This window comes from Parasteatoda tepidariorum, chromosome 7, assembly GCF_982258835.1.
Source record: "Parasteatoda tepidariorum strain Cologne lab strain chromosome 7, Ptep-v5.0, whole genome shotgun sequence".
NCBI classification, from domain to species: domain Eukaryota; kingdom Metazoa; phylum Arthropoda; class Arachnida; order Araneae; family Theridiidae; genus Parasteatoda; species Parasteatoda tepidariorum.
Genome location: NC_141761.1, coordinates 33720588 through 33738088, shown reverse-complemented (window position 1 = coordinate 33738088; position 17501 = coordinate 33720588). Strand labels below are relative to the sequence as shown.

Sequence of the window (17501 nt, the reverse complement as noted above, 5' to 3'; positions counted from 1 at the left end):
ACCCTTGTTTAGTCGCCTGACCACGGCAAAGCATATCGGGGTGTCTAGTATTTTGCTGTGAGGGCCAAGCGTTTTATCCTGATGTCAGCCGTCTGTGCCTTCTAGACTGTAGGATTATACATCGGTCGTCCGTTTCAATGGTTGGGCAAAGACGACCTCTACTAAACCTATATCAAAAAACTAAACTTATACAATATCAAAAAAATAATTTTTGTACTCACTCTAATCAAAATGTGCTATATTTTCCCCGGAATGAAATGCATTTAGAAAAAAAAAATATTTCTCATTTAAAAACTACATTCCACCATTTTTATTATACTTAAATATCCTAACAAGAACAAAAGCGATTTCAAAACAAAAGCGTAATTTTTGTCCTACCCAAAAAAACAAATATATCTTACTCTTTACTTTTACATTTACATTTTAACCTTCTTTATAGCGCAATTAGATATTTTTAGTGTTCTTTTGAAATTAACTTGTAATTTCTAAACAAAGTTTTGCTTTTTATTTCAGTGTATGGTGCATACTTGGTTTATTGCTAACATAATGCAGCATTTGGTAATTTCCCTTCCTTTGATGATTGCGATTTACAGGTAGAATTTTTACTCTAATTATCAGTATTTTTTATTTATGTTTCAAGAATTATTTTCAAGATAAGTACACTTTGCAAGTGCTGTAACATAAGATGTAAGCACCGAGGAAGAAACGAGAACTCGATTGAAATCTCTCAGATTACAGGCGGTAGATATAAGTGATTTTGCGCGAAAAGCAATACCTGCCATAAACTAATTATAGAATTCAAAGCACGCAATGATTTCCTTCCATAAATTAGTTTTCTACGTTTAATCTGGAACGCTCTATATAATCCAGGTGAAAAACCTACCTACTACAGTAGACCAGTAGCGTGCTGAAGTCAAAGGCCCACAGCAAAAGGGAGCATCCAATCATAGCCTTCTCCAAAGTGATTCGAAGCAAATAGGAGGTCCGAACAAAATTGCAGAGATAGATGAGAGTCTTTTTACATACTGCATAAACAACGGTATTTTAAAAAGTAAAGCCGGTACTTTTCAGACAGTTAAACTTTGATGTAGTACGTGACTTTAAACCCAGTATATTGCTGTAGTGAGAAAAGAAATCCCATTTAAAAAGTGATGATACGTTTACATTTGAACTAAGTGACTGTTTTCTTCTGCTTGGGACAACTATAGATTAAGATGCTCAATGGTGACTAATTAAATTTATTTTTCATGAACTCAATTAAAAAATACATTTTTATCGCTTTTTAATACCACTTTATTCAAATTTTTATCATAAAATTCCTTAAAATCCATTCAATATATGTAAATGGATTAATGAATCTTATGTAAAACTCTCGTCAAAGATAAAAAAAATCCGTAAAAAACCACTACCCAGACTATAGAGGATTAACTAGCTCTAAACTTTGTGGATCAAAAATTTGTTCTTTTACGGGTATGATCCAGCTTCTTTTATTATTATGTTTTAAATCAAAACTAACTTAATCCAGCAACAAAAAAGGAAAAACAGAGAATAATTTTAGAATTAAAATAAAGTAATATTTTTTATTTCAACTTTTTTTCCATTTCAAACCGCTACACATAAACTACTCTTCAACTCGTATGTGAAACGATGCAGTTAAAAACAAAATTTTACTTATGTATGTATTTCACTCACTGATTTCAAACTCAATTAATGACTTGAAATTTCTACTTCGTTGCTAAGATTTTAAAAAATTAAATGCTATTTTAAACCCTTAACGTAATTCCTCAATCAAGTTAGCAGCGTATATTATTCTGAGCACATGTCTCATGTGGCACTTAAAATATCTTGTGTTTTATTTCCTCTCTCTCTCTCTATCTTTGTTTTTCTTTTTACTGATAAAGTTACTTTGATTTCGTTCATCTGACTTACAAATGCATTTTTTTGTAGGTACCCCAAAGCTGGAATATTTATGGGGTTGCTTTTGTTTTTTGTACCATGTTTTTATTACGGCTATCAACTCCTTAAATTCCAATGTCCATTTCTGTCATTTAACTCAATCATATTAGTCCAGTAAGTTTAATGTTTTATTAATATTTTTAAATGACTTTTTTCAACCCTATGGGTTCTCGCTTGGTAATTAGTGTCAAACTTCCGTTACTAGAAAAAGCTCTCTCAAATATGAGAAAAGATAACGGAATGACGCCTTACTCACAAGACCACACCACCAAATCAATGTACCTGACATAATTCTAATGCAGTTTTCAATGACAAAACATTTCTTCTTTACAATACTCTGCAATCCAGTTTTCTTGACATTTCTTAATTGGTTTCCAAATTTTAAGAAAGTTTTCATTTTTCAAGTAATATTTAATCAATATATATTTAATCAGATTTTTATACCAATTTTTAAGATGATTTTCCAACATTTAATATTAGTATACAAAATGTAATTAAAGTATTTAATTGGTTAAAAAAATAAAGAACAACAATAAAATGTGTTCAATGAGAAAAAGTAAAGAGAGATTCTTTATCTAACTAAAGTTACAGAGCTGTAACAATAGCTTCAAAATTGTCTGAAAAAATGGATATTAGAAGAGAGAGAGATTGATCACTGTCGGATACTGCACTTAGCGAAGTTTCTCTTAAAGTATGCTTCCTTACTCCACGCCAGTGGTTATAATATTGCTACACTATTGATAGGTAGTGATAAAAAAATGAAATAGAGTGCAAATTATGTCAGATTTTATACTTAAGACGCATTTTGTCAAGGGTACAATTGTGATCAAAAGTTAACACTGAATAATGATAGCTAGTAATTTTTAGTCGGTAAAAGTAGCAAAAAGGTAGGATGACATTCTGTCCTAGTGGTACTTTGTTGGAAAATAAGTTATTTACGATAAACTGGAAGAATTTTATTTTTAAAAAAAGATTTAATTTTAAGAGGAAAGTATAAAAACAGAACGTACCCGAATTTAGAACATGCCAAGCATAGAGCTTAGAGCTGCAGCCTTAACAATTCCAGGCAGACCCGCTCTTCTTATATCAAAGCAGATTTTTCCTTCAAAAAAATAAATTCTCTGAACATCTTTTCTCAAAACCAACATCTCGTTCCGTCATTACTCTAACCTGAACCATTTTCTTTCATCTTTTCTGCGCGAACAAAGCTTTCCATCAAAAACTATCCTTACAGAGTCATTAGATGATGAACACAGATATTTTGTGAAAAGTCAGATTAAGTTAGCAAATGACTTTCTTATGTGTACGCGCATCAGAAGTGGATATATGTGCTCCTGTAGCCAGTTAGGATAACGATGTGATTTGTTTTATTTCTAACTATATCAGGGAAAAATATCCAATAACCTAAAAGTTCCAATTACTATTTCTGGTATGGCGCTAAAATAAAAATTCAATATTTATGTTTTAAACGCTACACTTCAATTTTGACCAAAAAGAGAAAAGGCGTTAATTTTTTTTATATATGGAAATTTATTTCCCCAAAAGCTAAGATGAGCGGTTTTAATTATTATTACTATTAATCTCGAGTATCTTAAAAAATATTTTTTGGAATGTGAAAAAAAAAATTTTGAAAGTTGTAAAATATTTTTTTATTATTATTATCAAAAATAGTTAGGGTTACAAACAACAAATTCGGAATTATATTATTAGACAATTTAAAAACATTTAGCTTTTGAAAACTCTCTACTTGAAGAGTTGTACTTATTTACAAAGAAATATTGGCTGCGTTTAGGCAATGAAGAAACAATATTTTATAAATAGTTATTTAAAATTATATATTTATTTTACCTACAAAAATGACTTACTCTTAAATTTACCAAAAGATAAGATAAATACCAATTTTTTTTCCTTTTTTAGCGTTATTGAAGAAGTAACACGAAAAACTTATTTATATCAATCGTTCCACCTTCCCGCCCAATTAATTGGAATGCTTTCTGGTTGGGTCTGTCTTAAATATGGAAAACAAAAGCTACCTAAAGTGAGTATAATATCATAAGGCACTTGTTAGGGCACTTTGTAAACACTGAGAGCAAAAACATTAACAGCAGCTGGTCATGAATGCCATTGATATTTATATAATAAGCGCTAAATATTCACTACTTATTTCATATACTATTTAAATTTAAATAAAATTTTAAAAACTATAACTTTTTTCGTAGAATTTCAGAACATCAGATTGTTGAAAAATAATGCATTTATAAGGAAAAAACTATCGAGGTTGTTTACGTAACATCTTTGAACTATCTTACATTTAACTTATAAGAATATGGCATTTTGTTACACATATATTTCATAAGAACACACAAAAATAAATTTAAATTTTTGAAAAATTAATTTAAGAATGGGTAACTAAATTTAAAATGCTTACAGTAATCTAATTTATATAAGAGTAATACTAGGTATCCGTGTGCTATGTTTTTGAACATGCATCAAAATACTAAATTGCGTTATCTTAAAATATTTTAAACAGCATTGTAGCTTATATATTGTTGTCATTTGTTGAATGTATAGTCAAGTAACCATCCTATTTAAGTTTTATACTATTATTTTCATCTGTCTAGGTACTATTATTTTTCATCTCCATTTATTCTTATATTCATTTTATTTGTTTTATTTCTTTATGTATGCTATACGTATATTTCCTAAGAACACACAAAAAAAACTTAAATTTTCGAAAAATTAATTTAAGGATGGGTAACTAAGTTTAAAATGCTTACTGTTATTTTTTATTTCTGTCATTTGTTAAATGTATAATCAAGTAACCGTCCTATTTAAATTTTATTCTCGTAATTTTATTTGTTAACAACAAGACACTATTATTTATTTTATTTATTTTATTTATTTATTTATTTATTTATTTATTTATTTATTTATTTATTTATTTATTTATTTTATTTTATTTATTTATTTATTTATTTATTTATTTATTTATTTATTTATTTATTTATTTTATTTTATTTATTTATTTATTTATTTATTTATTTATTTATTTATTTATTTATTTATTTATTTATTTATTTTATTTATTTATTTATTTTATTTATTTACTTTATTTATTTATTTTATTTATTTTATTCTATTTTATTTATTTATTTTTGAGTTATTGTCTTAGTTAATAGCTTGAATGTCCGAGATAGGAACTTTTGATTCCAAAAAATGGATTTTTAAAGTACACGTGGAATATTTTTCAATAATTTATGTGAATTTATATCACTAAACAGAATTATAAATTTACTCTTAAGCATTTTACTATGAATTACAATTAAGCTTTATTGTTGTCAGAGCTATAAATTTCGAACTCTGTCATGATCACACCTTTTGAGAATTGCCAATTACTAAAATAATCTGTCTTAATAAAGCTTATCAGGCGTATGTTTATTATAGTGCAGACAGCTTTATTTATTATTCAGGAATAAAATAATGTTTATTAAATTATATTACATACTTGAGGACAAACCGAAAGAAGTACGGCAATCATTGCTTTAAATTTATGTATTCAAAATGCTTGTCAGAAATGAAATTGAAAATATGTATACATTTGTTAATAAGCATATTGATGTTTATAACATTATGACTCACGATGAAATATAAAATTTCTTCAATTTTCGATAATTTATGTAAGCCTGCATATGTGTTCCTAGCAAGTATTAATTCGCACTTAAACTATGAGCTTATTGAACTTTAGGGTTTTTTTTCCTAATGGTTACTATTTCTTCTTTTTGTTTTAAATATTTTATGAAAATGCTGTTTCCATGAGAAAGCACGCTTTAATCTATGTTTAAATTTCAAGTTTTTTCTTTAGTGAGTTTTTCCGTTTTAATCTTTTTCATCAGTGAAATTTCAAACTTTCGATACTATGCCTGAACTACATAATACCGGTAAGAGGTGATTGTTTACAAACCACCCCATAAAAGTTGGAAAACTGCAAAAAAAAGAAGAAAAAAACATGATCTAAATCGGCGCTCCCGTTCTCGAGTAATTAGTGAACAAACTTTCAGACATTTCGCTTTTATATGCAGAGATAGATACTAAGTGTCAAAAAATACAAAATACTTACTGACCTCAAATAAAACTCAAAGGACTTCGAATCAAATAATTAAAACTCTATTACGTTTAATATAAAAGGAAGATTTATTAACTAAACAATAAAATTACAGCATCGCAGTTCCAAAAAAAAAAACAAAAAAAATCTCTTACTCTCTCAAAACTATTTACGTTCTAAACTTACCATGGCAACCACAAAAACTCTTCTCGTTGCCATCTTCAAACTGATATATAATAAGTAAGTTATTTTACAAAAAATACGATGCGCATAAGCACATAATATTTCACATCCTCCCACCTAAGTTAACAACATTAACAAAGTTAACTTACATAACTTAAAGATATCTTATGTTGAAATGACACTTTGCAAGAATTTGAAAAATTAAAGTTCTAAATCACTATGGAGTTCTTATAAATATAGTTTGTCAAGCCCTTTTAACAGCTTGTCCACTCCCTGTAAAATAAACGGCACATGTAAAAATACGTATCCAGCCCTTTGAATTGTCTTTCAAAATCACAGGACCAGCAAAGTCCACACCCGTTACTTGGAAAACAGATGCATCTTGAGCTCTCTCACTTGGTGGAGATGCAGTTTGTGGGTCTACAGGTTTGGCAGAAAAACGCTTGTTATAAATATATAGCCAGAATTACAACCGAATAGCCTCTGTGGATGCCAACATGCTTGCCGCTACCTGGCGTGAAATTAACTATCGACTTGATATTCTCCGTGCGACGAAGGGGGCACACATGGAAGTTCATTGACAAGGGTTATGAAACTTTTTTAGTCTATCTAACCATTTATGCTATTAATTTCTATCTATCTTTATTATTTTAGGAGTTATAAAACATCAAAATGGGTCCGGGAGTTTATAAACACCCTGTATTACGCAGACAGTTAAATAGTTAAAATCTTTCGAAAATATTTTTTTTTAGCTAAACGCAATTTAATCTGTATTAGGCGTATTATTAACTAATATCCACATATCATATCATGTTAAGAATGGTTTTTATTAATATTTTTGTAATAAGTGAAAGTCAGCATGCCATTCGTTTACTTTTCAAAATTCAATATTTTCCTCTCAACTCAAATTGAATCCAGAAATATATGGATATTGTGTGTCATTAGACCTAATTCACCAGACATATTTGAGCACTAATTTCTTAAAATAGTTCAGCTATTTAAAAAAAATTTTAAGTAAAATGTCTTTAGGAAGAAACGCACTTAAATCTTAAACTTTTTTCTTATGAAGAACGAAAATGTCCTAAGAACTAATAATCTGAAAATATGGCAAAAAATAAATAATAAAAAATACAGATTTTCATTTATAGCAAACTAAGCTCTGTTTTGCTTGAGACAAAAAAAAAAACTTACATTTAAGATTATATTTGACAGAAATCTTTATCGAAATCGGCCTGCCAAATTCCACTTTTATGATGAGTTGTAAGGTATTAAACAATAATGTAGGGATATCGTGTACTTGTACTGATTTATTCCATCAATAATTTCAAAATCCTTCTGAAATGTATTTACCAAAGTTGAATTTAGTTTAAAACTTTTGCTTATTACTGCATAACATCAAATTCGGCTTAAAAATTAAGCATTCTACTGCATAACATCAAATTCAGCCTAAAGCTTATGCTTACTTCTGCATAACGGATTAAAACTTTTGTGCAACTTAAAATTCGGATTAAAACTTTTGTTTACTACTGAATATCATTTTACATCAATTAAGTACAATGATTAATGATCCTTCATATGTCATTTAATTTTCCATTTTTCATAGACTTGGGTTATTACTGGATGGATTTTTTCTATACTGTGCTTCATCGCAGTCACAGGTTCAGTATTTTTACCCATAAAAGACTTGAGAATTATTACATTCTATAATATTGCTAGAATTCCTGTCATGGCTTTCATAACTAGCTGGATACTATACTCCTGTGAGGCTGGTCATGGAGGTACAAAATATTTTTTTATCATATATATAATTAAAAAAAGGAAAAAATTATGTACTTCTTGCTTATAACGCCAGAGCCGTTTGTACAAGCGTCTAGAAATTTCCGCCGCAAAGTGAGGGAAGGAATTTATGCCACCGATTTTCTGTAATTGAAATTAACGTTCGTGAATTTAAGATGAAATAGTTTCAAAGAAAATTCGGATTAAATAAAAACATTACTTTAACATTGTTGCCTTATATTATAGTAGTTCAAATAGGAAACGGCCTTTCTCTCTCTTAATTTATTGATTAATTAAATTATTTTTGTTATATTTGACGCGTGAGTTTTTTCAACTATTTTTTCAAGTTTGAGCTTATTAATTGAACATCTGAGAATAAAGTCAAAAAAAAATTTTCTAGAATGGATAAATAGACATTTTTGAAATTAAAAAAAAATTATAATAAATAAAGCACTTAAAACAGCAATAACTTTTAAACAAACTGGTATTTCAAAAGAAAAAAAAATTATGCAAAGTTCAAAAATGGAAAGATTTCCTTCATAACGAAACATTTTAATTCCGTCGCAAATTTTACGGGATGTAGATCGGCCGTTTCGTATTTTTTACGTGCGCGTTTCGCAGTTCACAATTCTCGAACTAATGATCCAATGTTAATTTTTTCTGTCTCTTCTGTGCATTCTTTTAGTCCCAATGTGATTCCAAGTTTTTAAGTCCAATAGTTTTTCCGCAACTCTTCTAAATGTAACGTAAAAAAAGCGTGAAAAAAATGGCGAAAAAAAATACTTATAATTACAATGACTTTCGAACAAATTGAAATTCGCCTGTCCTGTACCTTATACACTTTTCTACACGTTATAATAATTTCAAATTTTTAAGTCTTAAAAAAGTGTGGGAGAATAGCAAAAAAAAAGCATTTAATATTGCAGTGATTTTCGAACAAATTAGAACAAAGAAGCATGGTGCTATATTTATAAGCAAGTATGGCAATTTCGGCATGTTATATTTCTACGGGCTATGGAGCTTCTCTCTGGATATTTTTTACTACAAGTTTACCAGTTAATAATGCTCAAACTAACAATCGATTGGAGATTTTTTTCTGTCGTATTTCCTAAACATTTTTTGACACGCCGTCGAACTTTTTGCTGTTGCACTTAAGTCTTATAACTTCATCGCAACAGAACAAAATTAAATGTAAAATTGAACACCCACAATGGAAGAGGCGCAGTGCTCACAATTTTTTAACATAGTTCGAAAGTTTATGTATTAATGCATTTATATTGGTTCTGGCATTTTGTAGAAAATTCATTTTAATAAAATTTGCAAATATCCCTCACGTTGCGAATTTGTCCCATTAGGAATACTTTATATTGAAATTTTTCAAATTAATATTTCACAATAAATTATACATGTTTAATTCTCACTATATCTTTCCTTCCAAAAAGTTTTTTTATTTGCAGTTGTATTTTCAATGGAACAGAGATGTTACTTAGTTCGTAAAAAATTTTCAAATGGTGGATTTTAGACGTTTTACTCGTGACCAAGCAAATTAATTATTTTTCGTTCATAGAAGGATGCCATTCAAGTGTATTCTCGTTGCATTGTGCTGAAAAATTGAAAAATGCTTTATTAATTTTAGATAAAGAAATTTGGTTTTTAAAAATATTAAGTACAGCGCAGTAAGTAGGCCATCTGAATCGCAGCAACTAAAACAATATATTGAAAATTTAATTTAATTTTAAAAAAACATTCTTTTAACGCGGTAAAGGTGGTTTGACTAAAATAAAAAAGAATCAAAATCACTTTTTAAGTAAATTCTAAGCTAAAGATAATGGAAAACTTTTAAATTGTCTTTAAAAGGGATTTTTATCTATTTTTATTAGCAATTGGACATTTATCTATTATTATTAGCAATTGTTACCTTAAATTGAGATGCAAACGTATTAAAATTAATTTGAAAAATATACTAGAGGCCAATTTCATTTATTTGTACAAGTTTTAATTAATTTTCAATTATTCCGAATTTCTTATTCAGAATTTTTTGGATACTTTCTTTTTGTTTTGTTTTGTCGCACTGTACAAAACAAATTAATCTACCTTTTATAAATATTATTTATAGGTGTTGTCAACAAAATACTTTCTTCGAAGGCATTCCTTCCACTAAGTCGTATAAGTTATACCATTTACATAGTGCACCCTTTATATTTGATATTTAGGGATGCTATTAATGCTGAAAGACGCTACATGGATAGAATTTCCCAAGTAAGTTTGTTTTATATTTTCGCTCCAGAAAATGCGTAAATCTTTTGACATGGTTTTTGAATTCTCTTTCCCCAAGGAAAATAAAAAAGCCTCAATTTAAGGTGCCTTACACACTTGAAGGAAAATATAATTTAAACTGTATTCTCGCCGCAAGAATTATCTGGGTTGTAGAACGGACAAATAACTTAAATATTTTAAAGTTAAACTTTATGGAGAAAAAAATTTTTTTTGACGTATTTCCACCCAGATGAAAATTATCAAAACCAATGACATATTCTCTTTTTTTGCCATTTTTAATGAGTTCAGATCATGATTTATTGGCGTAAGTTTTTAAATATTAAAAACTATACCACAAACTCTTCTCATTTTTTGTTTCAAAATTATGGCTTTTTTCATATTGACATGTTGCTCCATTTTCAGAATAACATAGAGAGAGCTGGATAGACTAAACTTGATCTAACAGACTTGAAACTATATCTATATATCCATCTCTCTCTCTCTCTCTCTATATATATATATATATATATATATATAGAGAGAGAGAGAGAGAGAGAGAGCCGGCGAATATCCTCACACTCTAGAAATCCGTGTTGACCAGAAGAGCTATATCTGGCCTAGCGTTATCGTCCATTAAAATGAACTCAGGGCCAACTGCACTCCTTAAAAAGCAAACGTAGGGCTTCAAGACCTCATCCCTATACCTCATACCAGTCACAGAACCTCTGTCAAAGACATGGAGAGGTGAGCGGCCATCCAACATGATTCCTGCTTAGACCGTTAAATCTGCTCCGCCATAATGGTCGATTTCACAAACTTTAGAGGGTAGGTAGTGGATCCCTGGTTTTCTCCATACGAACGTACGGCGAGAATCGGTGTTTAAGCTGAACCGGGACTCATCAGTAAAGAAAACGGTCGCCCATTGATCCACACTCCAATCTCAAAGCTCTCTGAACCATACTGAACGGACTCTCCTATTCGTAGAAGTGAGCAGGACGCAAACAGCAGGTCTTCTCTCTCACGAAATCGTTTGGAAACAGTCGCCCTTGATACACACGGGATCATGTGGCTGCATACAAGTCACGAGAGAGCTGAGAAGCTGTAGTCCCTTTGTTACATCTCGCTATATTGGACAAATAGCGATATTCTCTGGAAATTGTGGCTCTTGGACGACCTTGCCCAGGCTTTCTCTCGATGAATCCAGAGTCCTGGAACTGTTTCCAAAAGTTTCATATGACGCTGGGTGTTGAATTGCACTCTCTAGAAATCTGAGATTGACTTGCTTTTATCCTCCCCACAATTCGCCACCTCTTTCCATCATCTGAAAGTTCGAGGTTGCTCATTTTTACTGTTACAATTTGAATTTAACCTATTGCTGCAAAGTAACACCGAGAAATTCATGGATGTGCGCTTGCGAACGAAATGTGTATTAACTTACGCACACTTATAAAGCCTGTTTCTTTACTGGCTTCTCCTACTTACACATGTACGCTTACGCATTTGATGTACAAGATTTGTATTCTTGTCTAGAAACAGTGGTTTTACATTCAGTTCCGTTCCTCTTATGAAATTCGATAAAATATGCAAATTCTCTTAATTTATTTCACCAGTGTATTATACAAATACAACATCTGGTGTATTACACTTTGACACTGCCAATTTTACCTGTGACAATATTCCAGGGCCTTTACTATGTTTAATATAAATGCAATATTTTGGTGAGTTGATCTTGGATCACTGGCAATTGTTATTCTTCTGAAAATGTTCCAGGACCTATTCTATGTATTACATAAATACAATATTTGGTGTGTTATTCTTACGAAACTGTTAATTGTAATACTTGCGACAACATTCCAGATCCTTACCTATGCCTTATATAAACACAATATTTCGTGTGTTACCTTTATGACACTGTCAATTGTAATTGTGACAATATTCCAGGGCATTTACTACGTATTATATGAATACAACTTTTAGTTTAAAATATGTCTTACTTTACTAATTCTGAAAATAACTAGTTTGAAAAAAGGATTTAAATGGCTTTCACAAGATGCAGACTTTTAGATGTTTCTGCTACCCTTGTGACATTAATTTGTTGAGTCATAAATAAACAACCAAAAAACTTAAATTGTAAAAAAACGGCGTTTGAATTATTCTGATATGATTATAATCTATAAAAAAAAATAGATATTGAGTTATTTCATTTCCTAAACAAAAATGGGGAAGTTTCTTATTTATATGGGTATAGGCCCATATTTAAATAAATTAACGTTTTAGAAGTCTTCCATGTCCAGAAGAAAATAAGTATTTTTGAACACCCTATGCTGAGAAAATCAATCAATAAGCTTGTAACTTGTATCGATTACTTAAGTTGTCATTTTTAACAATCGCATAAAATTGCGTAAAACTAGAGTAAATATTTATGGAGATATGGACATTTTTATATAATGTAGTAAATCGTATTTGGGAACCAATAAAAAGGTTTGAATTGAATATCTTGAAAATTTAAAACGTTTCAAGTAATTTTCTAAGTAGTTTTTCTATTTTTTTAAAGAAAGCTCATAACGATCAGGGGTTTCCCAAAATTGGGGATCATTGCCCAATTTTGATATGTAAAAGTATGTTTTCTTTCCTTATACCATCACATATCGATTTCCGGACTATTATTGTAAGGTATGATCATTTGTTATTAATTTTGCATTATGATACGAAATGAAATTTATGGAAAACCCCTGATCATTTTGAACATTGCTTTAAAAAGTGCAAGAACTACTTTGAAAATAGCATGAAACTTTTAAAATTTTTAGGATATTCAAATCTAACTTTTTTCATTAGCTCGCAAATGCGATTCACTACAAAATAAAGAAAAAAAAATTCTAAATAAAGTCTTATGATCTCACTTTATAGAATGATTTATTAGATAAATAAAAGTTTCAAATTTATAGGCACTAACTTTTTTAAAATTATGTATTTTGGTTTTTAAAAAAAAAATATCAGTAAAAGCTATTTCACTGCTTTTTACTTACTCATAAATTAACTCATAAAAAATATTTATTTAAGATAATAATAGGACATCGTACAAAACTGAATTCTTATCTTTATATGATTTATTAGTTCAATTTATTCAAAACGATTAACTCGGACTTCATATTGTTCCCATATTTATAAATTGTATTTTTTTTTCTTTTTCAGATTGGAGAATTCATATTTTTTTTTCTATTCTCAATATTCGCGGGCTTCCTCTTGTACATCATAATAGAAATTCCTTTTAATAAAATTATAAGTCTATTGACGAAAAATTTTAGAGTTTCAACACCACACAATGGCAGAAGGGAAGAACCTTTCAATAAAATTTATGATCCATTAAAGGAAAAAGCTAAAGGTTCAAAACCATCCAATGGCCCACTGGAGGAACCTTTCAATGAAACTAATGATCCATTGAAGGAAAGAGCTACAAGTTCAACACCGCCCTATGCGAGAGCTCAAATCGGAAACTGGTTAGGGTATTAAATTAAAAATAGAACATAAAATCACTAATGTACAACCATTTTAATTTCTGTATTGCAAATATTCAGCTCAGAAAAAAAACTAAAAAGCATCCGTTAATTCTCTAAACGGGTGAAAAATTTTATTAAAATAAAATTTTTCAAAATAAAATACTTCATGATGTTAGAACAGTTTTAACATTACGAAATGACATTTTTTGTAAATATATGCTTTCTTTATACATTTACATTGGCTAATGGCTGACTTAAAAAATTTACCTTGAATATTGGCATAGAATTTCTATGATTGTAGATTTATTACAAAAAGATTATATAAGACGCAAAACACACTATAAAATAATGTACTTTTAGAGAAATTCAAACCAATGCCACATAAAAGTTGTTTTTCCTTCAAACCTGATTTAAATCGTCCGTTTGTTGTCAATAGCGACAAGACGTTTTTTTGTGCGATGTTGTGAGTGTAAAAGAAAAAGACCTTGTTGCCTTCAGCAACTACAATATAGAAGTAAGTCGGCTTTGTGGTGAACTATGTAGTTTAAGAGTTTTATGCTGGACCAGAGATATATGTAGATACACAGAAGAAGAAAACTTTGCAGGAATGGAATTCGACAAAAATTTGTTTGGCCTCTTTGTAAAAATACGATTCGAAATGCATTAAACATTTATCAACTACTTGATTGATGCAACTTCTTTTCGTATTCTTCTTTCCTTTTATTTTTTCTCAAATATTAGAAATTTAAATAGTATTAAAACAAGTTATTTTTACATTTTAAATTTTTCAATGTTGCGAATACTCTAAAATAGTAAATGAAGTCATTTGCAAAGTAAAATGCAAAATTTCGTAATGCGTCACTTAACCTATTTTAATGATGGGTAAAAAGTATCACTACTTTTCACCCATCAGAATGCGATTTATCACTTTCAGTGACTTCATACTTTTTTTCAGCTTTGCAACCCAGTATCTCTTAGTTAAATCAATTGCAAAAATCACGTTTTGTTTACCAATTTGGTTCGAATTAACCTCATTGAGATAGAAAAATTCGCAGAGTTGTTCATACTAGTTCTTCTATTTCATCTTGCCTCTCTAATACTATACCCACTCTTTGTATTCAAGGAATAAATTTCTATATTTTATTTACTTATACCAGAGTTGGCCAAAAATGTAATCGATTACATTTTTTGATTACAGTAATCAATTACTTGTAATCATGATTACAATTTTCAAAAATTTTGATTACAGCTGTAATCATGATTACAATATTGATTACAGTAATCAATTACTTGTAATCGTGATTACAAAGTTTGATTACAGCTGTAATCATGATTACATAGTCGATTACAGTAATCAATTACTTGTAATCATGATTACAACTTTCAAAAAATTTTGATTACAGCTGTAATCATGATTACAATTTTGATTACAGTAATCAATTACTTGTAATCATGATGCCAAGTAATTGCGATTGCAAGTAATCACAACAAAAACGATTACGAGTAATTATGATTACAAGTAATCAAAATATAAGATTACATGTAATCATGATTACATGTAATTTGATTACATGTAATTATGATTACATGTAATCTAAATACACGATTACAAGACTATTGTATTCCTATAAATGATTATATTTTACAGTAGATAGTAGATTTTTGCACGTATTAACATGTACTGCATTTTGTACGTATTTGTATACGTACAAATAAATGTAACTAAAATGTATACACATATGATTTTATCTAGTGCATATGTTCAGACATTTTAGTTTCACACGCATGTACAGTCCGCAAAAAAAAAAGATATCACCCTGAATAACTTTCTTTCTAATCATCGGATTTTCACAAACTAAGTATCAATCTTAATGGTTTCTGGGGGTGACCTCAAATATGCTAATTAATTAGTGCTAACTATTAATTAAGTTACGAAATCAGACACAAAAACGTACTTTCTCTGAATAAACATATATTTTTTTTTACATATTTGGAATCTAGACACTTGAATTAGGGGGGGTAGACAAAATTTTAAAAAAATTGGGTGGTAAATTGGGTAGCAATAAAGGTTTATATATTTGGCGATAGTCCAGAAAACAGCCAAAAAAAGTCGCCTGCGCAAATGAATATTTTAAGATAACCCATTGACTAATTCAAAAGAGGAATGCTTAATTTTACTAGTTTGCTAAGCAACCAAAATCTGACCGTAAAAAAATTGAAATAAAGTTCTGTGATTGCTTTAAGAGGTTTTATTAATTATTAATAGAAAATATCTCGAAGTTTCTAGGCAATAGACAATTTTTAAGCTGATTTCTGCCCAAAAAGCAAAAAAAAAAATTTTTTTTTAATCCCCTTTGAAAAGAAAATTTGAATCGATTTATAAATTATTTATTACGTTCTGAGTTTTTAGTATTTAAACACATGAACTTTTCATCTGATATTATTTAGATTATGTTGTTTTTGCTATATTTATTCGAGGATTTCATACTAAAATCAAATTAACATAACTTATTATAGCTATATACAAAACTTTAGGGATTATCATTTTTGAAGGATGAAAAAGTGCTTGAAAAATAAAATGTAGATTGTATAGTAATTCTAATGCACATTCACAGAGTTTTCTATAATTTACGATATTTCTTTTTTCTATAACTCAAGGAATTGCTGAATGTTTTGTGGCATTTTAAAAACATTGAAATATGTTATGTTTAAGAATAAGATACTGAAATAATATGTTTCATATTGTATGATTAATTGTTTAAAAAATCACTTCATTCTGCTAGATATTTAGGTTACATGGTTTTCTTTGGATAAAGATGATTAGAAAATAGCATCCTCATGTTTCGATACATTCTGAAACTTACGTTCTCAAATTCACCATTAAGTGTCGCACAGCATATTCTTCAATTACGATAAGCTACATTTACCACCAAATACTGCTCCTATGATTATTTTTGTTTCCCTTATGTATATCTGATACTCTCTTTCTAAACAGAGCTTGTAAGATATTTAAGATACTGAAATAGGGGCACAAAAACTTAAAAGATAAAATATTTAATTTCATTAACTGAAAATATCTGGTCACAAAATTTTAATTTTTAAGTTAAATATAACTTTTACAATATTGATGCTCTTACGTTTTTAAAGACCACATGAATCCTGTTAAAATATTAAAATGCATATGTTTACTTTAACGAGTGTAAAATCCTTATCAAAATAATGATCAAGACTCAACTGTAAAACAGTATAATTGACAATAAAAAGTCAACTGGCATCAAAACATATGAAGAGGGTACTAAAAGTCGACAAGTTTCGAGCGTTCAAATATAATCGTCCATTCTCAAGACTTGTCAGGTTTGAATAACTTGTTACTTTTATTATTCTACGCTCAAAACATGTCTATTTTTACTATTATCTATTATTTTTTTAAATCAATGAAGTTTTTATATTTTCGATTCAGTTTCTTGGGATTATCCATTTAGTTACACAACATATTAAATCTTTATTACTGCTTTTACTATGCATGAACTTGACTCTGTTTTGAGTGATGTCAATCCAAAGAGATCCCCTGGTCCCGATAACATTCATGCTCATATGATTCTGCATCTTGGACCAAATGGCAAACTCAAATTATTGGATATAATTAATCAGTCATGGAAAAGAGGTCGTATACCACTTGACTGGAAAAAGGCGATTGTCATCCCAATAAGGAAGATGGACAAAGATGCTGG

The 17501-nt window shown here is 29.2% G+C and overlaps 1 protein-coding gene across 3 annotated transcripts in view; it reads left to right on the top strand.

The window, feature by feature from the left end:
- LOC122273621 (nose resistant to fluoxetine protein 6) overlaps positions 1-14456 on the top strand; it is a 55777-nt gene extending 41321 nt beyond the window's left edge. For 2 of the 3 annotated variants that reach the window (XM_087167649.1, XM_087167647.1), the window contains 6 exons: positions 514-593; positions 1948-2070; positions 3874-3994; positions 7845-8019; positions 10134-10276; positions 13466-14456. In XM_087167649.1, coding sequence (XP_087023775.1) covers positions 514-593; positions 1948-2070; positions 3874-3994; positions 7845-8019; positions 10134-10276; positions 13466-13783 — 960 coding nt within the window. In that variant the 3' untranslated portion in view covers positions 13784-14456. The remainder of the gene's footprint in view (positions 1-513; positions 594-1947; positions 2071-3873; positions 3995-7844; positions 8020-10133; positions 10277-13465) is intronic. The other variant, XM_087167648.1, reaches the window with a different exon arrangement.
- Positions 14457-17501: the final 3045 nt, after the last annotated feature.